This window comes from Ornithodoros turicata, unplaced genomic scaffold (genome assembly GCF_037126465.1).
Source record: "Ornithodoros turicata isolate Travis unplaced genomic scaffold, ASM3712646v1 Chromosome15, whole genome shotgun sequence".
Classification (NCBI taxonomy): domain Eukaryota; kingdom Metazoa; phylum Arthropoda; class Arachnida; order Ixodida; family Argasidae; genus Ornithodoros; species Ornithodoros turicata.
The window spans coordinates 2,094,686-2,107,114 of record NW_026999318.1 but is presented as its reverse complement, the minus strand read 5'-3'; the positions used below and the strand labels follow the sequence as shown (position 1 = coordinate 2,107,114).

Below are 12,429 nucleotides of genomic sequence, written 5' to 3'. Positions count from 1 at the left end.
ATGCAGACCAAGAGGCTCGACCCCAACGGCCCTTCCAGCTGGTTCTCCCTCAGGCTAGTGGTTCCCGAGGGCAGGGCTTCTACAGAAGCAGAGGTAAGCACTGTTTCACACCTCACATCACTCCCTCCAGCAGGCCTTGCATGCATGGGAGACTCTCACAATAGACCCATGTGTTCTGCACTCAGTTCAGGGCTATACGCTGGATCAACAAACCCCATTCGACACACTTCTCCGTGCCCCCTTCTATCTGCAGAGGATCAGCAGGCCTTAATCACTCAGGAAGTAAACTCCTTCCTCACGAAGGGAGCCATTGTCAGGGTGACACATTTCAAGAGCTAAGAGGTGTGCCCAGAGAGGGCAAACTGAGTGCCACTTAGCACACCAGTGCCGAGCCAGACAGCTGGGTGTGCCACCAGGAGAAGCCACAACAAAGAGCCTAACTATGTTGTGATTCAAGATATTCTGATGACTGAGTGTGATGCATGTGTATAATGCATAATCCTTCTTTGCCAAAATGAAAACGTTTTGGATGATTGTAAACACTGCTCTAATAGGCTTGCTATGATGGTTAGATTATTGTCATGAATAGAGCATGGATTTTCATGCAAATGCTTTTTTCTCGATATGATCCTGCACATGAACAACGCGATAGCTTGCACATTGATGATTTTATGCAGCATATACCATATTTTCCGGTGTATAAGTCACTTTTTTCCCAAAATTTCTGGCTGTGCAATTTATACAAGGGTGCAACATATATGCAACTCTTTTGTTCAAGAAAATATTGGTATTGAGTACAATCACGACATTGTGTGCACCATTTCGTGTTTGTTCTTCCTCTGCATCCACTTCACCACATGCACTAGCACACCTGCCAGGTTGGGGGAAATGGAATTAGGGAGAATATGCCGAAGGGTGGGGGGTGGGGGCGTTTTTTGCGATTTCGAGATCGTCTTCGCTGCTCGGTGCCACCAGACGTCGACAGGGTGTGTCTCCCTGTCGCCCGATGTCCGAAATGAAGGATTTGAAGGCTATCAATGACACGATCTCATTTTCTGGGACCGCTGACACCGCGGGAAGTATGAGTGGTGCAGCACGAATCTAACTATGTGTTGTACAGCGATGCCCCAGCTCTTCCAGACAGTGTGCAGGCTGGCTAACCGTTTTCACCACACGGTTCGTTCAATGGCAAACAGGTGGCGCCACAATAGCGCCGTCATTGCTTGCTTTCTGCTATTTTGAGTTTTATGAGCAGCGCGTGTGTCCTGCGCCTTTTCCTGATGTGGTACCGGTACTGTGCTGTCGCACTAGGAAGGTCTTCAGCAACACCATTGGCACGTGACAGATGGTGGGGACCTATGTGTACGTGCGGTAGTTGTTTCGCCACGCTGACCGAGCAGGGGAATATCTGCTGCTGTTCCATCGTTGACGTACAACAAAAACGCTCGGCCCCTGACGTTGAATTAAAGCGAGCGACTTGCTTTTTCCTGGCTCATTCGGGGGAACTTTGTGCAAGCGACAGTCAGGCGTTGCCTTTCTTATTTCAACAACCCTGAACTCTGCGCTGGTGAGATATACGGCCACACACTTCGCTGATGTAGATAGGTACATGACAGATCAAACAGACTTTGCCGTGCCTGGGAATTAGCGAATACATCTGAGAGACGCCCTACAGCTATCGCGTCGAAAGTAACCTCACTTTGAACGGCGCACTAGCCTGTACATCTCTCCCCAGTTGTATACGTACAACGAAGGATTGCACAGAAGCCAATGACATTACTCTTGTGATCGCGATCTTATTTTGTTGGGCTGCACATACCGTATTTTCCGGATTCTAACGCGCCCCCGAATCTAACGCGCAGGTGATTTTTACGACTTAGCCCCACAAAAAGTTGAAAATGCACCCCTGTCAAACATTGAAACAAACAATGAACAAGCGTTTATTCAGCATCGCTATCGTCAGAAGTTTCTTTGTCGCTGCTCACAGTCCACAGACAATCATCCTCCGTCCCGTCAAGCGTGTTTGAGATACCGCATTTTTTAAAAGCGTTCTGAACCATTGTCTGGGGAAGGCTTCTCCACGCATCATTAATCCATGTCAACACATTTTGAAGCGAAGCGCGCTTCATCCTTCCTCCGGGTGTCATGACGTGATCCCCGTCGATCAGCCAGTTGTTATACGCTGCCCGGATATTGTCCTTCAGTGGCTTGTTAAGACACACATCCAGTGGTTGTAATTGTGAAGTCATCCCGCCCGGGATGATCACAAGGTCCGTATTGCAAGCGTGCAACTTCTCTTTTAGGCGTTCCGAAATGTGACAACGGAATGAGTCGAGCACAAGCATGGAGCGGAGGCCCATGTTAGCACCTGGTCGCTTCCGCCACACGACATCCACCCAGTCAATCATCAGATCGGTGTCCATCCACCCTTTTTCATTCACTCTCACTATTACGCCAGGCGGGAAGGACTCGTTCTTTGGCAAAGTTTTTCGGCGAAAAATCAGGTACGGTGGAAGCTTGAAGCCGTCGGCAGTACAACACAGCATAGCCGTGACTCGATTCTTCTCGTTTCCCGTCGAAGTAATGGCGACCTGCTTCACACCTTTCTCTTCGACTGTATAATTTGATGGGAAGTAAAAAAAAATCGGGGTCTGATCCGCATTTCCGATCTGGCCAATCAAATGGCAGTGGGTACGGCGGACGTTGATTACGTAACGCTGAAAAGCAACCAATTTCTCCTCGTACTCCTCTGGCAGCTTCTGTGAGATCGTGGTCCGGCGTCGTAATGAGAATCCTGCTCTCTTCATGAACCTTGTTATCCAGCTCCTGCTGCCTTTGAACTCTGAGCGTGGGATGCCTGCAGCCCTTGCGAATTCCAGGGCCTTCACCTTTATGATTTCTGACGTCACTGGCAAATGTCGTGCTCACAAATCCTTTATGAAAGGGACAAGAAGGTCCTCCACGTGGGGGTACCTACCGTGCCTCGGCCCATTGAATCCTTTGCGCGTCGACTTCGAAGCCAGAATCTGCACTTTCTGTTTTCTCCAGTCCCGGACGTTGGTCTCCGGCACAGAAAATCTCCTTGATGCTGCACGGTTGCCCTCTGTTTCCGCATAGGCAATCACCCGTCGCTTGAACGAAGCCTCGTAGTGAATACGCTTTTGCTTCATCGGTTAAGATGCGGATTAGAGTCGCGAGAATGACACGGCTCTGCACTATCAGCGCTATCAGCAGTACTGCGTTGATGAACGCAGCGGAGTGGTTTTAGGCTGTTTGAGATACACCACGTGCCTGACCACGTGGTACGGACCGGGCCAGTAGGGACTACGATAGCTACGGGCTTCCAGACGCTTATGGCGCCTCCTGCGTGCGTCGCATTTTCGAAGTTCGCTCTTCGTAAATCGCTTGCACTTGATTCTAACGCGCACGTGATTGTAGGCCGATTTTTTTCCGAAAAAAAGTGCGCGTTAGAATCCGGCAAATACGGTATGCTTAGTTTTTCAGAAAACGTGATATAAATCATGTAATAGATAACAGTCAACGAGAAACAGCTCGCAATGTTCATAGCAGACTTTTTTCTACCAACGAATGAGGGGGCTCTTCCACAAACATCACACTAGAGTGGGAGTGGTGTGCAGTTGGAGCACTCCGACCTGTGACTGCGGCAGTGATTTTGCAAGTAAATTGTGCTGCATTGAAACAACTTTGGATAGAAATATTTTGCAGGAATGCTTCTCACATACTGCTTTACAAGATGACAGCAGTTTTTGGCCATGTTGGATACCACTTTAATGCTCCTTTAAAAGCATAGCGGCAAACGTTAAAAATAAATAAATAAATATAAAAACATGCCAAACATGCAAAATACTACAAGACGATTCAGGCTGTTCAAGCATAGAAATCATATCGTTCTGGTATACAGTCAAACTCCGATTTAACGAACTTCACTTTAACGAAATTCGCGATTTTGCGAAGTGTTATGGTTTCGGTAAATTTGCTCCGATAGAACCCCATGTATTTCATACCTCAGTATAACGAAGTCTTGTCCCTCGCAATTTCACTTTAACGAAGGCCTCAACGAAGTACGGAGCGTATTGTCGCCTCGAATTCACAAAAAAAAAATGGGGCACAAAGTGTGTTTTTCTTCGCGAGACACTTGGCGTCGGCGCAGAACTCTATTGGCTGTGGGAGCTGTGTGAGTGCCATCCTCCTCCCTCTTGTTTCCTCCTCCCGCTTGTGCAGCGTGTTGCGCAGCGACCACGTGCGTGCATTGTGTTTTTCCTTTCGGTCCACGTGCTGCGTACTGTCCGGATCGTACTGGTTTCGCTCCGCTGCTTTAGGCGACGCTTCGGTTGGTTCTCTCTTGTGTCTGTGCTATGGCCACGGCCAGGAAACGGAAAATCATCACCCTTGAGGACAAGGCGAAGATCCTGGAAGCGGTCGGCAATGAAGAAAAGAAAAAGGACGTCGCGGAACGCTACGGCATACCTCAGAGTTCGCTCTCCACCATTTTGAAAGCGAAGGACTCCATCCTAGATGGACTGAAGAAGGGGACAAGTTCCCAATGCAAGAGACTGAAAGGAGCCATGTACGACGACGTTGACAAGGCTGTGTACTCCTGGTTTATGGAAACTAGGGCGCAAAACGTTCCAATCACCGGTGCTGTGCTGCAACAGAAAGCCAAGGACTTCGCCTGCTTACTGGAAAACGACGCGTTTCGAGCAAGCAGTGGGTGGCTTCACCGTTTCAAGGTTCGGCACGCCATTGTTGGAAAGGTGGTCAGCGGTGAATCAGCATCCGCTGATGTGCCTGAAGCGGCGGTTTGGCTTGAAGAAGTGCTGCCACGAATCTTGACGCGGTACCAGCCAAGGGACGTTTACAATGCTGACGAATCGGCCCTTTTCTATCAGATGCTCCCAAACAGGACGCTTTTCCTGAAAGGAGACCGTTGCCACGGGGCTAAGCAGAGCAAACTCCGGATAACAGTGCTGTTTTGAGTGCTCTCGACCAGGGCATCATTAACAGTGTAAAATGTGCGTATCGTCGGCGGCTTATTGACAAGCTGCTGCTGGACATTCGTGTCAAACGATCAACGAAGGTGGACATTTTCCAAGCGATTGAGATGATGACGGCGTCGTGGAAAGCCACCCCGAAGGAGATCGTGCAGAACTGCTTTAGGAAAGCTGGCTTCGAAGTTCCCGTTAGTGAAAGTGTAAACCGCACGGAAGACAATGAACTGAGCAATGAAGGGAGTGAGCTGGACGAAGAACTTTTGGAAGCTTGGCGGCAGCTTCGAGACACCCCGGACATGGTCCCCGACGCTGTCACTCTTGAGGACTTTTTGTTTGTGGACTCCTGCGTTATTCTGACGGAAGAAGCTACCGACGACTCTATCGTGCAGGATGTACTCAACAAATCGCAAGGTGAGGACGTTAGCGATGGTGATGAGGAATCGTGCAACGTCCCCGCCCCCAACGCGCGTGATGTGCTGGATGCTTTTGACGTGCTAAGGAGATATGTTGGATCTCACGAGCAGCACGACGCAATGAAAACACTTCGGGAACTTGAACGTCGTGTGACGCCAATGTTGGTAGCCAATATGGCACAGAAGAAGGTCACAGACAACTTTTGCCGGAAATAAATTATTTCTTGATAACTGCTGCATGTTGCCGGTTTTCTCTTGTGCTGTATACATAGTGTTGCATTTTAACGAAATTTCAATAAACGAAGTAAATCGCCTAATTCACCGACTTCGTTATACCGGGGTTTAACTGTACATCCAACTGAAGACAACTCGGAAGGCACTAGCCAAGCCAAAGCCATTTTTTCGTTGGCGATTGCTAACGATTGTTATGTGCTGCCATGGGGGCTGGAAGTCTCTTCGTTTTCTGCAGAAAACTTTCAGACTCTCCTTCAGCATCAATTTTTTATATCTAAAAATGTTAGTGCATGTCCGCTACACCGATCGAGCAGAAGCCATTCTGCCGATTACGTTGATTCGGAATTTCACTCCAGCCAACATTGAAGATTCTGACTCAACGCTGAAGGCCTTTAGGCAAGGCCCCGGCGAGGCGATTGAAAAGTGTTACCCTGCCGAGGTGCTTAAACATGGAGGTAAGAAAGCAGGTAGAAACCGTCATTAGTTTACTGAAGCAAAGTTTGTGTTACGACAGTTTCGCGCTGGCAGGGCGCGAAGAATCCGAAACTTTGGGCATTGCTTTAGGCTTTTTGCGACGCGCTTTGGAATGTGGAAACCTGTTACATGCTGTCTTTTCGGGATACCCCCAGCATTAATATATTGGTGTGTTTCACAGAGAAAAAAGACGATCTGGTTGGTAAGACGACTGAGCTCAGGCTATGCGTCTCGCCTGTGATAGAGGAACCATACATGCTACCAAGAGAAATCGGAAGTGTTAGTGCATTTTTGTCCTTCAGTCTCATGTGTTTATGCTCTCATATTGAAGAGCAGTTCTTTTTCGGAATGATGATGCTATTATACAATGTGCATAAAGTACAGTAGAACCCCGCTATAGTGAACCCGCATGTAGTGAAGAAACGGATGTAGCGAAGGGAAATCTCGATCCCGATTGAATGCCCATAGACGCCCATGTATTCGCAATCCGTTTATAGTGAAGACTTTTCTGCCCGAGAACCGGATGTAGTGAAGGAAAGTCGGCCGAAACTTCGGAATACCCCGAAAAAATGACTCTTTCCGCCATCGCGGTGGAAAACGGAACTCACGTAGCACCGCCGTGTTCCGGAAGTTCGGCGTGATCAATGACGTAGGATGAAAGGAGTGGTCATGAGTCATGACCAACCAGCCAGGCATCCAGGCTCGCCTTTTTGTTTTGTTTGGTGTTGTTAAAAGCACCATGCATCGCAGTGCATTTTGAGCTTCGTAAGCGTGACACTGCAAGCATGTCGAAGAGAAAGGTGCTCACTGTCATCGAAAGACAGCAGCTGCTTCACGACGTGGACGCCAGAACACTGAAGCGCAAAGATATTGCGAAGAAATTTGGAGTTTCAGAAGCGGCAGTGTCTGGCATAGTCAAGAAGCGAGCAACTGTTGAAGACGCTGTTGCAGGTGGTTGCAATGAAAAGAGACGAAGAATGAGGGCATCCCCCTACGAGGACGTTGATACGGCGCTGTTGAAGTGGTTTGGTCAAGCTCGCGCAATGAACATCTCCATGTGTTACTACACCACCTTACTGCAACACTTCAGATAGCACCAGTTCCAAATGTACTTGCTATTATGTGTTTTCAAGTAAATAAAGTATGTGTATTCCATTACAACCAATACCTGCTGCTTACAGGCATTCTGTGGGTCATACATGCCAGAAAAAAGTGAACTACTGATATAGTGAAGACACTGATATAGTGAAGATTTTTCATGGTCCAGACGACTTCACTATAAAGGGGTTCTACTGTAAATAGCGAGGGACAAGACCCAGAACAGGAACGAATGACAAAAAATCTTCTTTTATAACCTTTTTTTTGTACTGTAAAGGTTTCCCATAATTATGACATTATGCTAACTGTTCTGCATATTTACCCTGTTGCACTTGCAGCAGTGATACAAAACCTTGATGCAAGGGACCTGTGCAAATTTCCTTTCTAAGATTCACAGATTCACAGATGCGTTGAACGGAACTGAGGAGCGCGTGTCCATCCTCGCCCACGCCTCCATGTCGCCCACGGTCAGCCACAGCTGCATAGGTCAAGCATTGCCTAATACTGGGTGCTTGGGTTATTGTGAGTTTATTTGGGTGTGGTTCCGTGGCGTTTGGATGGAGAAGCAGGGCATTGCTGATGTGAATAAAACGCCGCTCGAACCATTCGCAAAGTTTCATGAGTTGTGTACAGAGAAACCAGATACTTCAACCTGACATATGGGCGTCTTCCATGTGTTCCTTTGGACAGTTTATAAGTACATTGAAATCGCCAATTTGAGGAGGCATATTACATTGCTACTCTTTATATTCTAAAGTGAACAGGTAGGGCCCATCTGGTACATTCCCCACCTCTACAATACACACTGCGTTAACATAATTCCCTTCAATTATGTTATAATGAAAATAATACTGCCCTAAGTGCAGAGTGCACAGATGTACAGACTATTTCTGTGGACCTTTCCATACAAGATGTAACAGAAACATGTGTTTATATTTTCAGGTAATCCTTTGTTGTGGGGTAAGCATGTCAAAAGAAAGATATGACTGGCTAAACGCATCGAAATCAGGTTCAAAATTCTGTAAAGGCATAACAAGAGTCATCTGGAACACGCCAGACCTGTTAAACTGCAGCGTCACAGGAACTACGTGCAGGCGCAAAAAGCATGCACAAGCAAACTTTGCCCTCACACCAAAAAAACTGGCAGCCGTAAAAAGTAAGCCTCTGCTTTCTGCATTACTTTGCCAATGTGCAAACATTTAACAAGTATGTATGCATACCTGGTGCAATTAGATCATTCTTCATAAAGAATATGCAAAAAGATCAACTGATTCTGTTTCGCATAGCATCATTATAGCAAAGTGGAGAAAAAAAAAAGCAATGGTACAATGTATGGTTGGTATCCTACGGCCAATGTGGCATACATTCCAAAACTAACTGTGAGTGGAGTAGCTCAATGTAAGCAGCACGTGATTGAGTAGGGTAGGCTTCCTCCCTCACGCATGTGTTTGTGAGAAGGTACTGAACGCTGCGTGTGATGTAGAATACTCTCAAATCCTTTCCTCTATGTGTGGCTGTAGTGCTGGTTATGCAACCTGCTCTCACTTCACTGCCACCAAAAAGCATCCACCGCAGCAGGCACACCACCCACCTTGCATGATTTGCGAATGCAGCCTTCAAGCTTCCGACACGCGGATGCTTTTAAGACGGACTAGAAAATTAAATTCTGATGTGATACATAGCACTTGCGTAAATGCAACATTTCGACATGTGTATACTATCATGTGCGATGGGCTATTGTTTTGCCAAGGCTGCATTCTGAGCTGTTCAACTATTCTGAGCTGTGCTTCCGACTGCGGTTTCCCCACAGATATCCCCACTACACTTGAACATCCTTGTCATTGATAACCTTCGTAGTAAGGAGGCAATCTGCACGAATGATGTTCAACAAGCATGTTGCACCTCCTTGTTTCTTTAACATTCTGACATTGCCCATCTGTCATGCTTCTGCGAGCATCAGTACAGGAACTTGCGCTGTTTAGGAAATTACTTTCTTTATGTGATCAGTCAACGTAATGTGATATAATCTTTTTTCTTTCTCTTCATCAGGGGCCTACCACAGGTACATTAGGCTTCACGCCAGCACAGAATGCCCAAAGAAGAGGAGCAAGCTGGCCAACAAGTACATAGGACATATGCTGTGCGACATGATGAGAAACAAAGAGTAGAAAAATATACCTTGCATCTGTCTCACACTTTAGCCCATGTTACGTGCTTATTGTTCCTATGCATACCCAATACTACGTTGGTTCAGACAGCATTGCTTTCCAGTTGTGGAAATCAATTTACAATATGTGAGATATTGGAGATTCATATTGGATATCAAACAATATGCAATTGGCATATCAGAAGCAAACAATGTGTAGTGTATCGGTTCCAATCCAGTTAATCGTATTGGAATCCAGTTTTCATAATATGATATGCCAGAACAAATTGGATATCAATAAGGTTATTTCCAATAGGATTGTGCGAACACTTCCAGAATGGACCATTTCCGACAACACGCGTATGTGCATGCCCAGCCCTTACGTCCGCCATATTTGAGTGGAAAACATCGCTATGGCCCCACCTGCGAGCAACTGTCATGTTCATTGTGGGGAGATATTCGGGTTCAAGGTTACGCAGACGTTTGAGGTCTGGTAATGAGTACAATGCGCTTTCACTCTTTCCGCATTCTTCTTCCAATCTTCTCTTGCTACTTTCCCACGCAACGTGCCAGTCCGAAAAGCATCACCAAGTTTGGGGGGAAAGACACGACGTTCGACATTCCGTCGCCAGGGGCAACGCGAATATGGAAATGGTCCATTGCCCGCTGTTATAGTCATACGAGCCACTGTGTAAGACCTCCATAGTCACTGACCCTTCACTTGCCGAACTGATGATCCTCTCTATAGTCTGGAGTCTGGACACCACTGATGAGTGATGATGCTGGATCTCCTGTGACATCCACCGACTCTTCTGTTCTATTGACTCAGGAGACCAGAGTAGTCCTGTTCATAAATCAAGGTAAAAATGGTAAGTTTCCTGGATGCTGCGCCAGCAAAATGTGTTCACTGTTTGGGTACTGAGGGTTCATAAACCAAGAAAGAAATATATGGGAAGTGTTCCGTTCCACAACTAACTGTTCGCATCGCGAGAGAGTTCACATATCGAGGGTTGACTGTAAATACATGTGGATGTCACTGGCTGCCATACAGTAGGCTCGTCCACCTAATCTTCGTCCATTGCATTTCATGCACGCATTGTAGCGCACGTTGTTGAAATGAGTGTAACAATCTTTGGGGGTTTTGCTATCGTCATACAGCCACTTTGCTGCTTGATGGCACATCCCGATCTTGTAAACTGACCTAAGCAAATTGATTGATTGAGCTTGTAAGTATTGACGTCACACATCTTCGAAAAAAAAAAAATTTTATCCACGGACAAATATTTTACGTAAGATACCCAAGCGATGCTAGATTAACAGTACGCAAGTAATTCCAAGAGCGGCCAGTGACTGCCACTGCGGTGCTTTAGTCACTGCACTGGCAATGTCTACAAAACATGGGGAACTCTATTGTCAGGTAATGTCAACTGCCGGGCTTTATAGCAGATAACATTGCTACATGCGCATGTGTGTGACGGCATGACGCGGACAGAGTAGTGAAGAGTCGTTAGGGCCTGTTCTCACATACAGCGCTTTGGTCCACAGCAGCAGAAAATAGCGCTGTCTTTTCCTACTCACACTACTGTGAACCACAGGAAAACAACACGTGTCAGAGTTGAGCTCCTGTCAACTTTTACAGCCTTTGTCTCTAGCGCTGGTTTGTGATGATCAATCAAGGGGCTGTTTTATCCATGACGTCTCGGAATATGCAGGATTGTTTTACTTTCTGGCTCTCGTGGTGTCGTGCTGTGTTGGTGCCATAGTGTACTGAACACGTTGTCGAATGTCCCGTTTACACAGCTAGTTGAGCTTGTGGGTCATCATAGCTTACGGGAACCAAGAATCAACACAGGCAAAATAATCTGGCGTCACGTCGCCAACAAGGTTCCGCAAGACTTCAGCTGCTGAGCCGGCAGAGTACTGTGTGCTCCGCTTTGCAAGTGAGAACAGGCCCTTAGTCTCTTGCTACTCTGACTTTTTGCTACTCTGAGCATTTTTTTACGAGAAGTTATGACCTGATTTCCATTACACTGCCATTAAACATTGTTCAAGCATTACTGATACCTTCTGTATTCTTGCACATCTGAACACTTTTTCTCCAATTTCTCAGACAACACCAGTCCTGTCGAGCTTGAAGTCCTCCTTGCATGGTCCTACCAGCATAGACGGCATATACTCATTTTTTGACAAACATGACTCCTTGACCTCAACTGCAGTGTCATGCATTGCTCTTGTGCACCTCCAGTCTTTGCCACTAAATGAACGTTTTCAGGGCTGCTTGTTCAGAGCTAGCTTACATCACATTTATGTTAGAACCCACAATCTCTGTACAGTACTAGGGTACAGAACAGGGTACAGTACTAGGGTCCATTCTTTGGTCTTTCGGAAAAAAAGTCGCTGTGGAAACAATCGTGGGAGACTCTTTTCGGCTGTAGTTCGAGTCACACAGGAGCCTGTGTGACACGAACTACAGCCGAAAAGAGTCTCCCAACACTCGTATGCACCCAAGGGAGTGTCTTGTCACCAAACTCAAGCTTGCTTCCAGTATTGAAGTCCTTTAGCACAGTTGAGCTAGACTATAGGTGCCGTGCGCATGACGTCACATAGCCTTACCCTTTCCTGCATCCCTCTCTCTGGTGAACCAGCGTCCGCGTTTCTCCGTCCCAGGGGTATGTCAGTGTACCCGCAACTGCGTACGTTTCATGGTTTTGCACCTACCGACCTGCAAACTTCTGTTGTCATTGTACTGCTCTGATGTCAAGGAACTCGTGGACTGCATCAGAGTTTCTTGATGCACTGAACAGCGCGGACAGAAAACAGTATGAAGAGAAGGTTGCGTTGTGCAGCGGGGATCCGTACACGATGGACTGTTCGCAATTTTCACCGGGTGAAGAACACTATCCAAAAGTAGGACTTGTAGAGATCAGCGACTACCTTGTTCTTTCGACTAGCTACCCGTTGAAAAAGCAAATGAAGGCTTTCAGATCCTTAGAAGCGCATAATTACGTGACGAGCGGTCGGGTTGAGAAACCGAGAACGAGGATCGTACAAG

At 46.8% G+C, this 12,429-nt stretch overlaps 1 protein-coding gene across 1 annotated transcript; it reads left to right on the top strand.

Moving 5' to 3' along the window:
* The first annotated feature begins 4,376 nt into the window (after positions 1-4,376).
* On the top strand, positions 4,377-4,997 carry LOC135372459 (tigger transposable element-derived protein 6-like). Its single transcript, XM_064606067.1, has one exon. The coding sequence runs from the start codon at positions 4,377-4,379 to the stop codon at positions 4,995-4,997; it is 621 nt and encodes a 206-aa protein (XP_064462137.1).
* Positions 4,998-12,429: the final 7,432 nt, after the last annotated feature.

Coding starts and splice junctions, on each gene's coding strand:
- LOC135372459 (XM_064606067.1), top strand. CDS start 4,377: ATGGCCACGGCCAGGAAACGGAAAATCATCACCCTTGAGGACAAGGCG.